Below are 22252 nucleotides of genomic sequence, written 5' to 3' on the forward strand. Positions count from 1 at the left end.
TTTATTCAGTAGGTCCATACGATTAAAATGATACCCTATTTATAGAGGTTTGATTTTGTCGTACTTCTGGAAAAAATCATAACTACATGCAGGAAAATGTATACATTAAAAATTGTCATCTTCTGAAACGTATAACTTTTTTTTATTTTTCTGCGTATGGGGCGGTATGAGGGCTCATTTTTTGCGTCATGATCTAAAGTTACCATTTTTGTATTGATCGGACTTTTCGATCGCTTTTTATTCATTTTTTCATGATATAAAAAGTGACCAAAAATACGCTATTTTGTACTTTGGAATTTTTTTGCGCATATGCCATTGACCCTGCGGTTTAATTAATGATCATTTTTTATAGTTCGGACATTTATGCACGCGGCGATACCACATATGTTTATATATATATATTTTTTTATTTACATTGTTTGGTTTTTTTAAATGTGAAAAGGGGGGTGATTTGGACTTTTATTAGGGAAAGGGTTAAATCACATTTATTAACTTTATTTTTTACACTTTTTTTTTGCAATGGTATAGCCCCCATAGAGGGCTATAACACTGCATACACTGATTGCCAGCACTGTTCACTGCAAAGCCATAGCTTTGCATCGATCAGTGTTATCGGCGATCGACTGCTCAATCCTGAATCTCAGACTTGGAGCAATCAATCGCCGATCGGACGCGCCGGAGGAAGGTGAGTGACCCTCTGCTCGCGTCCTAGCTGATCGGGACACCACATTTTCACTGCGGTGGTCCCGATCAGCCCCATTGAGCAGCCGTGAAGGTTTTACTTTCGTTTTAGAAGCGGCGATCAACTTTGAACGCCGCGTCTAAAGGGTTAATAGCGTGCAGCACCGCGATTGCTGCTGCGCTCTATTAGCCCCAGGTCCCAGCTTCAGTTACATGCTGGGACCCACCAGATATGACACACGGTCACCACGTGTTATATCGCGTGAGCCGGCCAAGGACGTAAATATATGTCCGTGGTCGTTAAGGGGTTAATGATCGAAAAATATATTTTGGGGGATGGCAAAAAGGTACTCTTTAATGAGACATTTCAGTTTCAGTGAATAAAGTTTATTCATTTTATAATTTAAAAGGTCAAAAAAAGATGAAAGTGGATTATCATTTTTGGAGAGTAATAAAATGACAGGTTATGGATACTAGATCTATAGGGACAGAAGGTTGATCCAAGGATTTATTTTGATTGCCATATTTGGAGTTGGGAAGGAATTTTTACCTCCTAGGGTTTTTTTTTGCCTTCCTTTGGATCAACTCAGTAGGGACTCATTAGGGATATAGGTTGAACTTGATGGACTCTGTTCTTTTTTCAACCTTATGTAACAATCACTGCTCCCATTACCTATCTTTACCGCTGCTTACACAGTGCTCTAGAAGAAATAGGTGTAGTACCACTGCCTCTATTGGGCCCATTGTCCCTTTTGATATTGACCATGGAACAAAAACATAGTGGATCCACAGAGGAAATTTTGCACAGAAAGTCTGTAGTGTGAATGGGGCCTAAAGGAAACTCAATAGTATTGGCCTATTACCTTTATTAGACCAAAGCATAAGGAAATTAGATGATTTTAATAAATCTCTCTTTCTACCTGTGATGAGGGACAAGGGGAGAGATGAGAACACTGACTAATAAAATAAGACATGTAAGTGAATGATGGCTGCAATATTACCTTGTTGCTAAAGATCAATATCTGCAAGTAAATTAAATCTGTATTCTGAATTACCTTTGCATCTGAAGTGACCATTTCTTCTTTCATATTTGCTTTTTCATTGAGCTGACTATTTCTCTGATCCTTACTCACAGAAGGTGTCTGTATACCATTCACTGTAGAATGCTTATTTGGTGGTCGGTGTCCAAGACTCCCAGAACTTCTCAGTAAAATATTTTGTGAAAATAAAGATGTACAAGGCTCCTCAGATCTCTGTTTTAGCAACAGTTTTGCATGCTGGGTACTATGAATTACTCTGTGAGATGACGAACCTGACTGCAGACCTAAGGACAGCCCTTTAGAATCTACAGATCCAGCTTTTACTTTCTCTATTCTAGATTGTGGAATAGGATATGGTGCTTCTGGACCTGAGGCACTAACATTTAAAGAAAATGAATGAGAACGTCTCTTTCTTGGGTGTTCATCATCAAAAAACTCTATAAGAAATGCTGTTTGACTTGCCGTGTCTTGCTGCCTTCCCCCTGCATGAATTTTAAGATCCAACATTCTCTGTTCTAGGCTTTTTTGTTTTGCATGGTCTTGAAGATGGGTAGCTCTGTTCAACCGCTTAAGAGCTGTACTGTTTTCATAGTCACTTTGAGTACCATCTTCATGTTTGTTACCTAAAAACGTAGAGCAGTAAAGAAACCATTAAATAAACATCAAGAGCATGTCATCATCAACAAGCTCATGTCAAGTATTGTTGAATCTGATTTGTTTACCCTAAAAGCATGTAATTTGTTTTTCTGTTTCAAGTGCACTTGTGATGGGAAAGCTTTCATTTAAATGGTCATTGTCATTTCAAACACCTTTCCTCCATTTGATATCTAATATATTGCCTCCGATGTGATTCCTAACATATTTTCAATTACCAAAAATTACTCACTAACACAGAAGAAAGCCATGCAATCTTGACCATTTGGTGTCTTCCTTCCCTTCAATCAGCAGGCCACAGCCTGTTGTCTGGGCTAATCTGTCTTTAGTAACAGCTGCATCAGGACAAATTACAAGTGGGGGTGGTTACCATGTGCAGCCTGGGCTGTGTATGTGCATGCTAAGACAGTCTGCCTGCTCAAGTTGATCCACACTGTTCATTTGATGAAAATCAAGGCTTCCTTCTTATCTCTGACAACCCATAAAGTTTCAAGCAGCTGTCCCTTATGTTAATAGCAATATATCTACTGCTGTATGTCCACAGTGTGGCTGTGTATTCCTCCCCTCCCTTTAGCTTCTCAGCAGCAGCTCAGTGTTTAAAGGGGTACTCCGGCGCTAAGACATCTTAATCCCTATCCAATGCTCCGGCCCCCGTGATCACCAGTAATCAGACCCGGAGCAAACATGCTCACTGGACTGATTATAACGGGGTGCTGCGTGCAAGATCACGTGGGTCCCCAGCGGCAGGACCACCGCGATCAGGCATCTTATCTCCTATCCTTTGTTGTTGTTTCCTTTCTATTCGCATAGCATCATTCTACCTCTGTATGCCATATAATACTGCACTGTGTGACAACACCAACCTGTTCAGTCCAGTGCACTTTCTCTTTCACTGTATTATAGCATAGTAAAGACATAGTTACATAGACAAATATGTATAGGTAAAATGACGGCCCTCCTCCCCTCATAGGCTATAATGGCAACTGTTAAACAGATGTCTGAGACAGATGCCATACATTGGCATCCCTTTCCAGTAGGCTAATATGGTATTATTTAATATGGTATAATTTATTGGATACATTTTTCAAGCATTCCATCGGTCTGGTATTCTCTTTAAAGGGATACTCCGATGGAAACCATTTTTTTTAACCCCTTAAGGACCAGGGTTCTTTCCGTTTTTGCACTTTCGCTTTTTCCTCCTTACCTTTCAAAAATCATAACCCTTTCAATTTTGCACCTAAAAATCCATATGATGGCTTATTTTTTGCGCCAACAATTCTACTTTGTAATGACATCAGTCATTTTACACAAAAACCTACGGCGAAAGGGAAAAAATAATAATTGTGAGACAAATTTGGAAAAAAACGCCATTTTGTAACTTTTGGGGGCTTCCGTTTCTACACAGTACATTTTTCGGTAAAAATTACACATTCTCTTTATTCTGTAGGTCCATACGATTAAAATGATACCCTACTTATATAGGTTTGATTTTGTCGTACTTCTGAAAAAAATCATAACTACATGCAGGAAAATGTATACGTTTAAAATTGTAATTTTCTGACCCCTATACCTTTTTTATTTTATCGCGTATGGGTCGGTATGAGGGCTCATTTTTTGCGGCATGATCTGAAGTTTTTAGCGGTACTCTTTTTGTGTGGATCGGACTTGTTGATCACTTTTTATTCATTTTTTCATTATATAAAAAATGACCAAACATACACTATTTTGGAATTTTGAATTTTTTTGAGCGTATGCCATTGACCGTGCGGTTTAATTAACTATATATTTTTATAAATCGGACATTTCCGCATGCGGCGATACCACATGTTTATTTTTTTTTACACAGTTTTTTTTTTTAAATGGGAAAAGGGGGGTGATTAAAACTTTTAATAGGGGAGGTGTTAAATGATCTTTATTCACTTTTTTTTTTCCACTTTTTTTTTGCAGTGTTATAGCTCCCATAGGGACCTATAACACTGCACACTATGATCTTTTACATTGATCACTGGTTTCTCATAGGAAACCAGTGATCGATGATTCTGCCGCTTGACTGCTCATGCCTGGATCTCAGGCACTGAGCAGTCATTTGGCGATCGGACACCAGGAGGCAAGGTAGGAGCGATCCCAAACAGCTCCCTGAGCTAACCGGCATGGTTTCACTTTCACTTTAGACGCAGCGTTCAACTTTGAACGCCGCGTCTAACGGCCGGGACCCGTGGCTAATAGCACGCGGCTGTGATTGCAGTACCGTGCGCTATTAGCCACAACGGCCGGGCCCGACCTGCTATGACGTGGCCCCGCGTTATAGAAAGGGAAAGGATATGTAAATTACTTCTATTTAAAAATATCAATTCTTCCAGGACTAATCACTGTCCACAGTGCTCTCTGCTGACACCTCTGTCCATGTCAGGAACTCTCCAAAGCAGGAACAATTCCCCACAGCAAATCTCTCCTTTTATGATCAGTTCCTGACATGAACAGAGGTGTGAGCAGAGAGCACTGTGGACAGACAGAAAAGAAATTCAAAAATGTACAAATCTGTTTAACTTTCTGGCACCAGTTGATTTAAAAAAAAAAAAAAAAAAAAGATTCTACCAAAGTACCCCTTTAATACTTTTTTGTAATATATGGATGTATACAGTCATGGCTGTAAATGTTGGCACCCCTGAAATGTTTCAAGAACAAGTATTTTTCACAGAAAAGGATTGCAGGAACACATGTTTTGCTATACACATATGTATGCCCTTTGTGTGTATTGGAACTAAACCAAAAAAGGGAGGAAAAAAAGCAAGTTTGACATAATGTTACACCGAACTCCAAACCTGGGCTGGACAAAATTATACGCACCTTTAAAGAGGCACTGTCATTGTTAAAAACTTTTCATATATTGCAGGACTCATTATAAAATGACATTTCACAATATACACCTGTTAAAAAAAATTTACATTTTCACCTGAAATTCAAGCTAAAAATAGCCACCACTAGTGGTCACCTGTCTTTTAGCCAGACAGACTAGTCTAGATTTTACAGCAAACTGGATACCGGCCGTAAAGCATACCAGTATCCAGTATAGGAGATTTCTATTGTGTATGCAAAACTACAGATAAAGGATGTGTGGACATGCTGGGAGCTGTAGTTTTAAAACAGCTGGAGGCAACAATGCTCTAACACAGTTATTTACAAACATTGCAGCTTCAGTTGTTACTAAACTACAACTTCCAGCATGCTAAAATAGTCAAAGCTTTCTCGGACTCCTGAATGACAAAGAAGTTGATCAGACATTCAGGAGTCTGTGAAAGATGAATGACACACATAGTGACAGCTATGCTGATTAGCATCCAGCTTTACTAGGAGAAGATAAAACAGATAGAACATGTATTCATAAAAATGCTGTACTTTTATCTAAAAAATCCTTGCACTAATTCTATAAAGATCTATTCTTATATTTATACATTTTATCCTGTTATGAATTCACCATAATGTCTTCTGATTACTGCAGGCAAGCTCCAAGTATCTTCCTCTGACACATGACGCAGCATAAAACCAGAGAGGAAAGGGTTACAGAGTAGAGAGTACTGATTGGCTGACTGCCCAGGCTTGCTCCTGTGAGGGAGACAGACTGACGCGCACCCTCCAGCCTGCACAATGAAAAAGTAACTCACCAGCAGATAAATGCTTATATCTCTGGATATATAGGTCCAAGACACATAAAAATTATATGCACATGATCAGGATTGGGTCCTTAGTAATATAGCACTTTTTTCTATATTTTTTTTTTTGCACTATGACAGGTACGCTTTAAATTAATATTTGGTTGCACACCCTTTGGAAAAAATAACTGAAATCAGTCGCTTCCTATAACCATCAATAAGCTTCTTACATCTCTCAGCCGGAATGTTGGACCACTCTTTCTTTGCAAACTGCTCCAGGTCACTCTTATTGGAAGGGCACCTTTTCCCAAAAGCAATTTTAAGATTTCTGGACTCATTGCTGGCCACTTCAGAACTCTCCAGTGCTTTGTTGCCATCCATTTCTGGGTGCTTTTTGATGTATGTTTGAGGTCATTGTCCTGCTGGAAGACCCAAGATCTCGGATGCAAACCCAGCTTTCTGACACTGGGCTGCACAGTGTGACCCAAAATCTGTTGGTAATCCTCAGATTTCATGAAGCCTTGCACACATTCAAGGCACCCAGTGCCAGAGGCAGCAAAACAACCCCAAAACATAATTGAACCACCACCATATTTCACTGTAGGTACTGTGTTCTTTTCTTTGTAGGCCTCATTCTGTTTTCAGTAAACAGTAGAATGATGTGCTTTACCAAAAAGCTCTATCTTGGTCTCATCTGTCCACAAGATGTTTTCCCAGAAGGATTTTGGCTTACTCAAGTTCATTTTGGCAAAATGTAGTCTTGCTTTTAATGTCTCTGTGTCAGCAGTGGGGTCCTCCTGGGTCTCCTGCCATAGCATTTCATTTCATTTAAATGTCAACTTGGGATTGTTGATATTTTTACACAATTTTGGTTCTCAAGTCCACAGACAGTTCTCTTCTTTCTGTTGTCCATGCTTAGTGTGGCACACACAGATACACAATGCAAAGACTAAGCACATTTCTCTCCTTTTTATCTGCTTTCAGGTGTGATTTTTATATTGCCCACACCTGTTACTTGTCCCAGGTAAGTTTAAAGGAGCATCACACGCTTGAAACAATCTTATTTTTCCACAAATTTGAAAGGGTGCCAATTATTTTGCCTAGACCATTTTTGGAGTTTGGTGTGACATTATGTCCAATTTGCTTTTTTTCCTCCCTCTTTTGGCTTAGTTCCGATACACACAAAGGGAATAAACATGTGTATAGCAAAACATGTGTTACTGCAATTCTGTGAGAAAACTTCATGTTTCTCACTTCAATTTCAGGGGTGCCAACATTTACTGCCATGACTGTCCTAGGCAGAATAAGACCCTAAGGCGAGCTCAGGGAGGACAGAAACCTCCCATGGAGCAGTAGTGCTGAATAAGACGAAATCTTTTGACCTCCGCTGGTTAATGAAATGTATGGAAACATTTAAAGTGCACATTGGGATGCTTCCTGGCATATACACTGTATATACCTCAGAGATGTGATGTGAACATAGTCTAAGCTGTCGTGTGTGTACATAAGGAAAAGCAGTTTTCAGCTTCAATGTAGGTGGAGTGTAGATGCTATGATATCTCCTATACAAAGTATACACAGAGAAAAGGAGAACCTGTCCCCCTAAATCACTGTAGAATGTCACCAAAACCTATACATTAATTTAGGGGGAAGTGCCATAAAACTTACTATTTATTGATATACATTAAAATCCAACTAAAACAAAGAAAGGTGTTCCTTATCCAAGTGAAAAAGGTTATAGTAAAAATCAGAACACTGTCTCACATAGGAGTCATGCCCAACAGAAAATAGCAGCAGAATGCTGTCTATATGTTAATATAATCACTTATCTTATTGCCCAATAAGCCATATGGGCCAACACCAGCAGAAAAATGATTTTTAGTCCATGATAATAATTAGAGATGAGCGAACTTTTCAAAAATTCAATTCGGCCGATTCGCCGAATTTTCCCGAAAAGTTTGTTTCGATCCGAATTTATTCACGGCGAATCGATATTAAAAAAGGCTATTTCTAGCCTACATACAGCCTCTATAGGGGTATAGAACACTTTGCTGTGTCCTAAAACGTATATGGAGTGTGCTGGGGTAGTGAAATAATACTGTTATTCAGAATAGCATGCAGATTACCGGCATCGCTCTTAGAATCACTGCCGGACAGCAGCACTATGACAGAGCCTGGTGGTGGCATCAGTGTCAGGAGACCATATAGTGACTGAATTGCATAGCGTGGACATGTTGGCAGCAAGAGGAGACCATTTAGTGGCTGAATGGCACAGCGTGGAGTTGGCTGATGCACTAGTACACTACACACCAGGGCTTCACAATCCCTCCCAAAAAAACAACACAATATATGAAATTTTTGCCAAAGATTTCTCATTGGTAGCACCCGCTATCCAAAAATTTGAAATTAACAGACCCAGGCCCCACCTCTGCGGCATCAGGAACCCATATATTGCCTGAAGGACACAGCCTGGAGTTGGCTGATGCACCAGTACACACCAGGGCTTCACAATCCCCCCTCCAAAATCAACACAATGAGACATTTTTGTCAAAGACTTCTCATTGGTAGCACCCGCTATCCAAAAATTTGAAATTTCTAGAACCAGGCCCCACCCCTGCGGCATCAGTAACCCATATATTGCCTGCATGACACAGCCTGGAGTTGGCTGATGCAAGAGTACACACCAGGGCTTCACAATCCCCCCCCCCCCCCAAAAAAAAAAAAAAAAACAACAACACAATATATGACATTTTTGACAAAGATTTCTCATAGGTAGCACCAGCTATCCAAAAATTAGAAATTTCCAGACCCAGGCCCCACCTCTGCGGCATCATGAACCCATATATTGCCTGAAGGACACAGCCTGGAGTTGGCCGATGCACCAGTACACAGCTGGGCTTCACAATCCCCTCCAAAAAACAACAAAATTTTTGAAATGTTTTAAAGAAATACCTTTGTGTAAGAACAAGCGCATATCCAACAGTTCACAAGACTCTATAATGCAGGACGGTGGACCACCCAAAGACATTCTTCTCAAAAATAATAAACCACACAATGTTTGAATTTTTTTTACAAAAACTAATTCAATATGTGTGTAAGCGCATCTGTCTCCAAAAGGTCAGGTCACCAAAGGACTTTTTTCGCCCAAAATGATGAAGCAGAGTTAATCCCTGTCTGTATTTTTTATTTTTTTTTTCATTAAAAATCACACGCAACAAGCGTTCCGTTGTGTAACGATTAGCATTCTCGAAAATTCAATTTTATTACTGATAAAATTATCAGTAAATAAAAAAAAATACACCACCCAAGAGTGTTTAATTACCCCATACATTGAACCAGGAGCAGTCAAGAGTAGGCCTCAGCAGAACCCAAGAGGCTTTAATAACCCCCTACCTTTGCACGATCAATTGCAAGATCGAGCAATACCAGGTGTGTTATGCCCTCTGATTTCCGGGGCAACAGGCGCGCTCCACTGAACAGATTAGCGTGTCTCTATCTTTCATCGACCTATGCTGGTAACCCGCTAACTCCCGGAAAGGTAAGCTGCCGCGAAGCAGGTGGTCTCCCCCGGGCACGTTTGGCTCCAGAATTTCCACTACTGCCACACCACGCTGACTGCCAACCGTGCTACCGCCTTGCTGACTCAAGGGCAACCTGCAACTCTCTTCTCCCGCTGATGAACCCCCCTTCTCCTGAGATTGAGCAATAACAGGTGTGTTATGCCCTCAGATGTCCGGGGCTGCAGGCGCGCTCCACTGAACGGATTAGGGTGTGTCCATCTTTTTTTGTAGCACCCGCAATACAAAAATTTTAAATTCCCAGACCCATGCCCCACTTCTGCAGCATCTGGAACCCATTTATTGCCTGAAGGACACAGCCTGGAGTTGGCTGATGCACCAGTACACACAGGGTTTCACAATCCGCTCCAAAATCAACAAAATTGTATAAATTTTTTTTTAAATTTACAACTTTGTGTAAGCACAAGCGCATATCCAACATTTCCGAAGACTCTATAAGGCAGGACGGTGGACCACCCAAAGACAATAATGAACCACACAATTGTTGAATTTAAAAAAAAAAAATTTGAAATTCCTAGACCCAGGCCCCACCTCAGCTGCATCAGTAACTCATAGATTGCCTGAAAGACACAACCTGGAGTTGGCTGATGCACGAGTACACACCCGGGCTTCACAATCCACCCCAAAAAAACAAATTTTTTTTTAAATTGTCTGACAAAATACCTTTTTGTAAAAACAAGCGCATATACAGCAGTTCAGAAGACTCTATAATGCAGGACGTACTACGTAGAAACAGAAGCCCCCAAAAGTTACAAAACTGCGTTTTTTTTTCAATTTTGTCGCACAATGATTTTTTTTTCCGTTTCACCGTAGATTTTTGGGCAAAATGACTGACGTCATTACAAAGTAGAATTGGTGGCGCAAAAAATAAGCCATCATATGGATTTTTAGGTGCAAAATTGAAAGAGTTATGATTTTTTAAAGGCAAGGAGCAAAAAACGAAAATGCAAAAACGGAAAAACCCCCGGTCCTTAAGGGGTTAAATAACTGAAATTCCAAGACCAAGGCCCCACCTCTGCTGCATCAGTAACCCATATATTGCCTAACGGACACAGACTGGAGTTGACTGATGCACGAGTACACACTACACACCCGTCACCCGGGCTTCACAGTCCACCCCAAAAGACCGCAAAATTTTATTGAAATTGTCTGACAAAATACCTTTTTTTTAAAAAAAACAAGCGCATATACAGCAGTTCAGAAGACTCTATAATGCAGGATGGTGGACCACCAAAAGACATTCTTCTCAAAAATAATAAACCACACAATGTTTGAAATTTGGTTAAAAAAATTATTACATGTGTGTAAGCGCATCTGTCTCCAAAAAATCAGATGACAAAAGGATTCTAATTGCCAAAAATGATTAAGCAGAGTTAATCCCTCTCCATCTATTTTTTTTTCATAAAAAAATCACACGCAACAAGCGTTCCGTTGTGTAACGGTTAGCATTCTGCAAAATTCTATTTTATTACCGATAAAATTACCAGTAAATTTAACAATAACACTACCCAAGAGTGTTTAATTACCCCATACATTGCACCAGGAGCAGTCAGGAGTAGGCCTCAGCAGTACCCAAGAGGCTTTATTAACCCCTTACGTTGCCCGATCAATTGCGAGATTGAGCAATAACAGGTGTGTTATGGCCTCAGATGTCCTGGGCCACACTAGCGCTCCACTGAACAGATTAACGTGTCTCTATCTTTCAAGGACAGGTGCGTGTTGCACGCTGAAACCAGTTCGTGATAGGGATCAGTGATTGCAATTATTTAACCTTAAAACGAGGAATTACCAGTAAGTGAGGGTCATAAGCTGGCGTTGATTAAGTCCCTGCCCTTTGTACACACCGCCCGTCGCTATAAGCAATTGGATTAGTTAGTGAGTTGGTTAGTGAGGTCCTCGGATCGGCCTAGGCGGGGTAGGAGAAGGCCCTGGCAGAACTCAGAGAATTTAACGATCATTGTTGAAATTTGCATTATGCATGTATTTAGCTACTGCTAAACATCCAAAAATGTAAGGCCCAAGGCCAGAGGCACCGGGGAGGGAAGTAGTTCCTGAAAGACACAGAATGAGTCTGGAGCATGCATTTGCAGTACCCAAGAGGTTTTCATAACCCCTTACATTTAAAGATCAATGTTTACATTTGCATTAAGCATGTATTTAGCTACTGCTAAACTTCAAAAAATTATAGGCCCAAGGCCTGAGGCACCAGGGAGGCAAGTAGTTTGTGAAAGACACAGAGTGAGTCTGGAGCAGTCATTCGCAGTACCCAAGAGGGTTTCATAACCCCTTACATTTAAAGATCAATGTTGACATTTGCATTAAGCATGTATTTAGCTACTGCTAAACTTCAAATAATTATAGGCCCAAGGCCAGAAGCATCAGTTTTCCCCATATTAGGAGCATAGTTGTCCCCCAGGTTAGGCAGCATAGATGTCCCCCAGATTAGGAGCATACTTGTCCCCCAGATTAGAAGCATACTTGTCCTCCAGATTAGGCAGCATAGATGTCCACCAGATTAGGAGCATAGTTGTCCCCCAGATTAGGCAGCATAGATGTCACCCAGATTAGGCAGCATAGATGTCCCCCAGATTAGGAGCATACTTGTCCCCCAGAGTAGGCAGCATAGATGTCCCACAGATTAGGCAGCACAGATGTCACCCAGATTAGGCAACATAGATGTCCCCCAGATTAGGAGCATACTTGTCCCCCAGAGAAGGCAGCATAGATGTCACCCAGATTAGGAACATAATTGTCCCCCAGATTAGGAGCATAGTTGTCCCCCAGATTAGGCAGCATAGATGTCACCCAGATTAGGCAGCATAGATGTCCCCCAGATTAGGAGCATACTTGTCCCCCAGATTAGGAGCATAGTTGTCCCCCAGAGTAGGCAGTATAGATGTCCCCCAGATTAGGAGCATACTTGTCCCTCAGATTAGGCATCATAGATGTCCACCAGATTAGGAGCATAGTTGTCCCCCAGATAAGGAGCATAGTTGTTCCCCAGATTAGGAGCATAGTTGTCCCCCAGATAAGGAGCATAGTTGTCTCCCAGATTAGGCAGCATAGATGTCACCCAGATTAGGCAGCATAGATGTCCCCCAGATTAGGCAGCATAGATGTCCCCCAGATTAGGCAGCATAGATGTCCCCCAGATTAGGCAGCATAGTTGTCCCCCAATCAGCGTGGGCCGGTCAGAGCCAATCAAAGGGCCATATGTGGCAAGCGGGCCGTACAATGCCCAGGTCTGCCCCAGAGGGTTTCATAACCAACCACAATAGAGAACATTTTGTTGTAGGAGCATGGTCAATCTACGCAGACCCATCTGTCATTGGTGGCTGGAAATCTTGGCTGATCCATCCCTGATTCATCTTGACAAACGTCAGTCTCTCCACATTTTTAGTGGACAGACGAGTTCGCCTTGGGGTGACTATGGCCCCGGCCGCACTAACCACCCGCTCTGATGGCACACTACTGGCCGGGCAGGACAGCTTTTCCAGGGCAAATTCTGCTAGTTGCGGCCATAAATCGAATTTGGCTGCCCAGAAGTCCAGCGGATCTTGAACAGTTGTTGGCAGGGTCATGTCGAGGTAAGCCACCACCTGCTGATTCAGGTCCTGCTCCATGTCCACCTGCTGCTGATGAGTAGCTTCACTATGTGGCTGAAGGAAGCTACTCATCAGCGACTGTAGACTCAGGCTGCTGCTGATTGAGCCGGTACTGCTCCTGCCACCCCTCCCCTCCCCAGCAGCCGTGGAAGGTGAGCGCAAAGGGCCCCCCGAGTCAGACCTGCGAGTGGATGGACCATGTGGCCGATAGGCATCGGCCAACCGACTATGTAGAAGCTCCCTAAGGTAGGTCAGTTTGTCCTCCCTCTCAGTGGGTGTAAAAAAGGCCCCCATTCTGGGCCGGTAGCGAGGGTCAAATAAGGTGCAGATCCAGAAGTCATCGCGCTGACGAATTTTGACAATTCGGGGGTCACTACGCAAGCAACTCAGCATGCATCGTGCCATTTGTGACAGTGACTCGCTGGGACTACCTGCCTCCATCTCCACTGCATACTGCCACGGTGTGTCTGGGTCCTCTGTCTCGCCTCCCTCGTAATAACCCTCCACCTCCTCTGGCTGCTCCTGCTCCTCCCCTCCTGTCCAATGACCAGAAACACCGGCCATCTCATCCACCGTAAACTGTGCTCCGCTCTGCCCCTCATCATCCTCCTCCAGTTCATCCCCCACAGGACTCATGTAGCCTTCTGATGTAGGCGCAACATCTCCATTGCCGTGACCAGCCATGTTTTCAATCATTTTTTGGAGTAAATGTAGGAGTGGAATTACGTCGTTCATGGCGTAAATCGATCGACTAACAAAAAATGTGGCTTCCTCAAAGGGCCTCAGCAAACGGCAGGTGTCACGTATGAGCTGCCACTCGTTCACATTGAAGTTACACAGGGGAGTACTCCTATCTGCTTGTATCATCAAAAAATCCGTGATGGCTTTTCTTTGTTCGTATAGTCTGTCCAACATATGGAGGGTGGAATTCCAACGTGTGGCAACGTCACAAATGAGACTATGTTGTGGGATACCGTTTTGACGCTGCAGCTCAAGCAAAGTGTGCTTGGAGGTGTACGAGAGGCTGAAGTGCATGCACAGTTTCTTTGCCATTGTCAGGATGTCTTGCAAATGGGGTGAAGACTTGATGAACTTCTTGACAACCAGATTCAACATGTGTGCCATGCAGGGCGAATGGTTCACACTTCCTTGTCGCAGCGCGACCACAATGTTCTTCCCATTGTCGGTCACCATGGTTCCCATTTCCAGATTTCGTGGAGTAAGCCATACTCGGATTTCTTCCCTAATGAACTTCAGCAGTTCCTCCCCTGTGTGACTCCGTTCGCCAAGGCAAACCATGTGAAGGACGGCTTGACACCGCTGTGCCCTACACACGTGGTACGATGAAGGGCCACCGAGATTTGGATATGCAGTGGAGGCCGAGGACACGGGGGGGGGGGTCCAAGTTGCTGCTGTGGCTGTGCAGGAACAACATTTACCCAGTGGGCCGTAAAAGACATGTATTGTCCCTGCCCGTAGTTACAGCTCCACACGTCGGCGCTGGCATGCACTTTTGAACACACTGACAGGCTCAAGGACTGGCTCACCTTCTCTTGTACAAACTTATGCAGGGCTGGTACTGCCTTCTTCGCAAAGAAATGACGGCTTGGGACTCTCCACCTCGGCTCGGCACAAGCCATCAATTCCCTGAAAGCTGCAGAGTCCACCAGTTGGAAAGGGAGGGACTGCAACACCAGCAACTTGGACAGGAGCACATTCAACTTCTGCACCGTTGGATGAATGGGTGCATACTGTTGTCTCTTGGACATGGTTTCGCCGATTGATTGTTGGCAGAATGTCTGACTACGAGCGGAAGAAGCAGGAGCGCAAGAAGGAGGGTTTGACACATTGCTCCCTTCAGCTGAGGTGGTGGAGCCTTGGCTGGATTACGGAGGGAGCGGATGGCCTCTGGGTGATGCGGCAGGCTGGACCACTACCTCGGAGTCACGGTTATCCCAGGCCGCTTTATGGTGGCGAATCATGTGTTGACGCAGGGCCATGGTGCTGAGATTGGGACCCTGGCCACGCTTCCCTTTCTGCCGACAGATTTTGCATGTGACTACGCTAAGGTCCTCCTGATTCTTTATGAAGAACAACCACACCGCAGAGTAGCTGATTTTCCCATCCGCAGTACGCACTATTTCACTGCTATTGGCGCCGTCTCCAGGAACCCCTGTTCCACTACCTCCCTGAATGGTAGCTTGCCGCGAAGCAGGTGGTCTCCCCCTGGCACGTTTGGCTCCTGAATTTCCACTAATGCCACCACTGTTGGCTGATTGCCAACCGTGCTACCGCCTTGCTGCCTCATAGACAAAGAGCACATCTCTTCTCCTGATGATGATGACGCCCCGGCTTCTGCACCCGGCTCCCAATTGCGATCGGCTTCATCATCATCAAAAGATGTGTGCACGTCACTGATGTCCTCCTCGTGTTCCACAACAGTGTCCGCCTCAGGACCCTGAACAATTGAAACACCGCCTCGCACGTCACTCTCCGCATCAATACTTACCCGCCCCTAGCCAAGGGACGCATGTCTCCTCCCATTCTTGGCTGCCCATTAGATGCTGACTGTCCTCTATTACATCGTCCTCGCTAAATAGTGGAGCTGAACCCAAAGCATGAGATACTTCTTTGGGAGAGGGAACAGAATAGGACTAAGGCAATGTGATTACAGGGACTGCTCCCGGGCCATGCCAACTGAGGGTTGTGTCTGAGGAACCCACCGACTCTTGACTGGGGTTGTCAGATGTCGCTTGTGATGATGGGGATGAGTGTGCAAACCAATTGAAGAGGAGAGATGGGTCGACGACACGACCGCTGGGTGTTAACGGGAGCTCAGGCCTATTGCTGCGACTCCTGCTGCCACTTGCCCCAAGTCTGCTGCCAACTCTGCCTGACGTATGTAGGCCTCTGCCCCTTCTCTGTGCACGTCCTGGCACTTCCCTGCCTGACATACTTAGTGAGTTTATGAGGGTATAGAAAAGCAGCAGGCGATTACTTACGGCTGTCCTTTCAAAGTATATAGGCCCTAGACAGAATAACAGTTACTAAATAGTACACTCCTTTGTTGTATGTATGCCCTTTGCAATGATGAGCGCACTGGTATGCGTATTTCTACGCAGAAAAAACACTTTTTTTTATATACACCAGCAGGTGTATACTAATGTGTGGAATAGCACTGAATTTAGCACAGACAGAATAACAGGTAGTAAATAGTACACTACTTGGTTCTATGTATGCCCTTTGCAATGATGAGCGCACTGTTAAGCGTATTTGTACGCAGGAAAAAAAAAATTCTTTCTTTAATACACCGGCAGGCGTATAACGTGTGGTATAACACTTAATTTAGCACAGAGACAAAAAAAAAGGTGGTATATGGTACACTATTTGCTTGAATTTAGGCCCTTTGTAATGATAAGGCCACTGTTAAGCGTATTTTTACGCAGGAAAACCTTTTTTTTCTTTAATACACTGGCAGGTGTATAACGTGTGGTATAACACTTAATTTAGCACAGAGTCAGAAAAAAAGGTGGTATATGGTACGCTATTTTCTTGAATTTAGGCCCTTTGCAATGAAATGGCCACTGTTAAGGGTATTTTTACACAGGAAAACCTTTTTTTTCTTTAATACACCGGCAGGTGTGTAAAGTGTAGTATAATACTTAATTTAGCACAGAGACAGAAAAAAAAGGTGGTATATGGTACACTATTTTCTTGTATTTAGGCCCTATGCAATGAAAAGGCCACTGTTAAGCGTATTAGTACTCAGGAAAATAAAAATGTTCTTTAATACACCGGCAGGTGTATAACATGTGGTATAACACTGAATTTAGCACAGAGACAGAAAAAAGGTGGTATATGGTACGCTATTTGCTTGTATGTAGGCCCTTTGCAATGATAAGGCCACTGAAAAAGCGTATTTGTACTCAGGAAAAACTTTTTTTTCTTTAATACACGGCAGGTGTATAACGTGTGGTATAACACTGAATTTAGCACAGAGACAGAGTAACAGGTGAAAGATGGTAAAAAGGCACTAAAGTCCACACTAATATGACTTATTTCTGAACAGCAGCAGGAGCCAACAGTGCAGCACCACAAAAAAAAAAAAATCCAGGGATTAAACCCTAAATTGCACTCTGTCACACAATTCTGAGCAGCAGAAGATTTGTGGAGAAAAAAAACTCAATAGAGCTGAAAAATGAGGAGATGAGATGCTTCAGAAAGTTCAGGCAGCTTGGAGATCTGTATGAGGCAGCTGACAGCTATCTGCCCCTCTCTGCTGCAATGCTCAATAACGTGAATAGGAGTTTTAGCAATCAATGATCCTTCTCAGAGTAACAGCACAGCACTCTGCACTCCTGCCTTTCCCTAATGCTGATGTGACTAGCAGTTGCAGTGTAACGCTGTGGTATGAGCTATTCACACACACAGTCCCTTCCTCTCCATCTGAGTGCATAGATGAAATGAAGAGAGGCAAGATGGCCGCCGATTATATAGGGGCTGTGATATCACAGGGGTCAGTGAACACTGATAGGCTGCATCTCACATGTGGTTCAGGGTCAGCCCGCCTACCTTCATTCCCGCCGCTGTTTCCCGCCCTCCCATAATCCCCTGCACCATGTACTCACATGTGGATCCGCCATCTTAGCTCTGCAATAGCCTGGAACGCTGTAAAATATAGTTTTAATGAAGCGATTTGTGCGATAGAATCGCGGCGATATTCGTATTCGTTGCGAATCGAATTTTTCATGAAATTCGTAACGAATTCAGGTTCGTCAACTTCAATTCGCTCATCTCTAATAATAATGTCTGTGTAACATACGTTACTGTATTTGTCACAGCACTATTATATTGATAAGAGGCATTCCCAACATATGTTTCTATCCCCCAATGTAATCAGGCACATACAGGAGACATCCTAAGGGGAACTTTAATAGTTTCCTGGATACTTATGGTACTCATTACAGGATATGAGTTAAAGATATTCACAACACAATACTAGGGGTGATATATAGAACAGTGATCATAAAAAGTGAAGTCCACATGCAGACTGTGATTCCGTCCTGGGTAACTCCAATCTAGAAGAGTAAACAGACAAAAAAATATATCATAGTACCTCAGTCCTGGAGTGTAATATCGGGTCTGTGAGCCTGGATATACATAGACGGAGTATCTCAGCAACATATTGTATGTGGGCCGAGGTTCCAACAATAGCAAATGGTGGCTAAGTAACTATAAACAATACATCCGTGGTCATTGAGAATATTCCTGATCCCCAGTAATAGGGTACTCACATGCTGCCAGGATGTCAATAACAAATCATTGTGGTCCTGCATTGGCAGGATGCCGGGTAAGTTGTCCTGGTGTAGCGTGCTGTTTGCATGGTGGCGTCTATCTAATGAAGCCCGCCTGCTTCCGGGATCCTCCCAGTCCACCCCTCCATGACGCATGGAGGGGGCACAGCCTAACTACGCTCCAAATGACGCGCAATTAGGGATCGACTGATATAGTTTTTTTAGGGCCGATACCGATAATCTGTGGAGGTTAGGGCCAATAGCCAATAACTTATACGGATATTCCGGAATAAGTTATCGGCTATTTACCCCCCCACACCGCTGCAGATCATTGATTTAAAGCGGACGCTTTAAATCAATGAACTGCAGCGGCTTTTGCGGTGCCAGAGACCACCGCCGCCACCCGCTTCTCTCCCCCTGCCTGTCCTGGGGTTCCTGAGTCCTATCACCGCGGCGGGTCGGTGGGGCGGTGCGGGGGGCGGGGCATTATCGGCATATCGGCAAGGTAATTGCCGATACCGATAATGCCCAAAATCGTGATTATCGGCCGATAATATCGGCAAAACCGATAATCGGTCGATCCCTACGCGTAATACTATAAATGAATGGCCGGTAGGTGGGTACTGGTGTACGTTGTAAAATCACATTGATATTTGTAGCTATGGGATGCGGGACCACCGTATCAAGAGTAGGCTATACAGAAGTGAGAACAAAAAAAGCATGAAACATTTAGGGTTAGGAGGCATCAGTCCACAGTATGATTGACGCCGCAATTTAACCCGTTGATGACATATGAATCGAGGGCGTACTTGTAAAAATGCAACTCGATATGTAACATATGAAAAAGAACATGTCATAATATAGTAATTATACCATATAGTTGTGCATAACATATGGTTCCATGCTGTTAAAAGAATAAGCCAAAATAAATCCAGAAGTATCATAACTGGAATAGGAGGTAATATGAATATACCTGCCCACAGAATAGAACAATGACGTATCGCTATAATATGTAATATTAGTTTTTAATGTATAACAGCATTTCACCCATTGTTATTAAGATTTTGATAATAATGAAATGTTAGTTTTTAGTGTATAATAGCACATCACCCATTGTTATTAACCCCTTGGGGACGGAGACCATTATGACCCTAAGGACAGGAGAATTTTTTTCAAATCTGACCTCTATCACTTTATGCATTAATAAATCTGGGATGCTTTTACTTATAAATTTGAATCAGAGATAGTTTTTTCGTGACATATTCTACTTTATGTTAGTGGTAAATTTTCGTCGATACTTCAAAAATTTCAGGAAAAATTTGAAAATGTTTTCTAACTTTGAAGCACTCTGTTTATAAGGAAAAGGGACATGTCAAATAAATTACACATTGATTCACATATAAAATATGTTAACTTTATGTTGGCAACATAAAGTTTACATGTTTTTACTTTTTGAAGACATCAGAGGGCTTTAAAGTATAACAGCAATTTTCCACGAAAACTTCAAAATCAGAATTTTTCAGGGACCCCAATATGAAAACTGCACCCCTCAAAGTATTCAAAATGACATTCAAAGAGTTTAACCCTTTAAGTGTTTCACATGAATAGCAGCAAAATGGAGGAGAAAAATCTAAATCTAAATTTTTTACACTAACATGTTACTGTAGCCCCATTTTTTTCATAGGGTAAAAGGTAAAAAGGCGACCCAAAACTTTTAATTCATTTTCGAGTAAGGAAATACCTCATATGTGGATGTAAAGTGCTCTGTGGGTGCACTAGAGGGCTCAGAAGGGAAGGTGCGACAATGGCATGTTGGAGAGCGAATTTTGCTGAAATGGTTTTTGGGGGGCATGTCGCATTTAGGAAGCCTCCATGATGCCAGAACAGTAAAAAGAAAAACACATGGCACACTATTTTGGGAACTAAACCCTTCAAGGAGCATAACAAGGTATAAAGTGAGCCTTTAAACCCCACAGGTGAACTTTCGTTAAAGTAGGATGTAAAAGAAAAAAACAAGGGTTAAGAGGAAAAGAAAGCCCCCAAAAATGTGTAACCCCATTTCTTTTGAGTATGGAAATACCTCATATGTGGATATAAAGTGCACTGCAGGCGAACTACAATGCTCAGAAGAGAAGGAGCGCCATTGGGTTTTTGGAGAGAGAGTTTGGTTGGAATGGAAGTCCAGTGGACCCCCACATGTGCAGGCGAACTACAATGCTCAGAAGAGAAGGAGCGCCATTGGGTTTTTGGAGAGAGAGTTTGGTTGGAATGCTAGAACAGTGGACCCCCACATGTGACCCCATTTTGGAAACTACACCCCTAACAGAATGTAATAAGGGGTACAGTTAGCATTTACACCCCACTGGCATTCGACAGATCTTTGGAACAGTGGGCTGTGCAAATGAAAAATTTAATTTTTCATTTTTACGGATGACTGTTCAAAAAATCTGTCAGACACTTGTGGAGTATAAATGCTCACTGTACCCCTTATTAAATTATGTGAGGGATGTAGTTTCCAAAATGGGGTCACATGTGGGGGGGTCCACTGTTCTGGCACCATGGGGGCTTTGTAAACGCACATGGGCTTCAATTCCAGTCTAATTCTCTCTCCAATTCTCTCTCCAAAAGCTCCTTCTATTCTGAGCACTTTACGTCCACATATGGGGTATTTATATACTCAGAAGTGCAAGGCTTTTTTCCTATTACCCCTTGTGAAAATGAAAAATTTGGGGTAACACCAGCATTTCAGGGGAAAAAACACATTTTTAATTTTCACATTCAACTTTAATGAAAATTCGTCAAAGACCTGTAGAGACCTTTAGGCCTCAAATGTACATGGTGCTCTCTCACTCCTGTGCCTTGTTGTGCACCTGCAGAGAATTTCACGTCCACATATGGGGGTCTTTTTTTCCTTTGACCTCTTGTAAAAATGAAAAGTATGGGGCAACACCAGCCTGTTAGTGTAATTTTTTTTATTTTTTTTTACACTAACATGCTGGTGTATCCCCTAACTTTTCCTTTTCATAAGGGGTAAAAGGAGAAAATCCCCCCCCCCTTCAGCTTTTGCAAAACTACAACTCCCAAAATGCACTGACAGACCATACATGCTGGGAGTTGTAGTTTTGCAACAGCTGTAGGCACACTGTTGGGGAACCACTGAGTTAGGATACCAGTGTGTGCCTTCAGCTGCTGCAAAACTGTAACTCCCAGCATGCCCGGTCAGCAAAAGGTTGTCTGGGCATGCTGGGAGTTGTAGTTTTGAAACAGCTGGAGGCACACCTACAGCTGTTGCAAAACTACAACTCTCAGCATGCACTGAAAGCCGAAAGGCTAGGAGTTGTAGTTATGCAACAACTGGGGAAGAACAGTTTGGAGAGTAGTGGTCTCCAAACTGCTAAGTAGTGGTCTCCAAACTGTAGCCCTCCAGATGTTGCAAAACTACAACTCCAAGCATGCCCAGACTGTCCAGGAATGCTGGGAGTTTTAGTTCTGCAACATCTGAAGGGCCAGATATTGCAGAACTACACTGCCTGATGCCCGGTGAGCGATGGTGATCGGAAATACAGAGGGGTTACAGGTACGCCCTCCATCCTTAAGTACCAGGACGCACCTGTACGCCCTCCGTCCCCAACAGGTTAAAGGGGTAGTCCGGTGGAAAACAATTACATTTTTTTTATCAACTGGTGCCAGAAAGTAAAACAGATTTGTATATGATTTCTATTAAAAAATCTTTATCCTTCCTTCAGCGGC

The 22252-nt window shown here is 42.9% G+C and overlaps 1 protein-coding gene across 1 annotated transcript in view; it reads right to left on the reverse strand.

Moving 5' to 3' along the window:
- Positions 1-22252, reverse strand: part of CEP170 (centrosomal protein 170) — a 539078-nt gene that overhangs the window by 267530 nt on the left and 249296 nt on the right. Inside the window, exon 9 of the mRNA XM_056566907.1 lies at positions 1737-2344. Coding sequence (XP_056422882.1) covers positions 1737-2344 — 608 coding nt within the window. The remainder of the gene's footprint in view (positions 1-1736; positions 2345-22252) is intronic.

Source organism: Hyla sarda, chromosome 3 (assembly GCF_029499605.1).
Source record: "Hyla sarda isolate aHylSar1 chromosome 3, aHylSar1.hap1, whole genome shotgun sequence".
In the NCBI taxonomy this organism is placed as follows: domain Eukaryota; kingdom Metazoa; phylum Chordata; class Amphibia; order Anura; family Hylidae; genus Hyla; species Hyla sarda.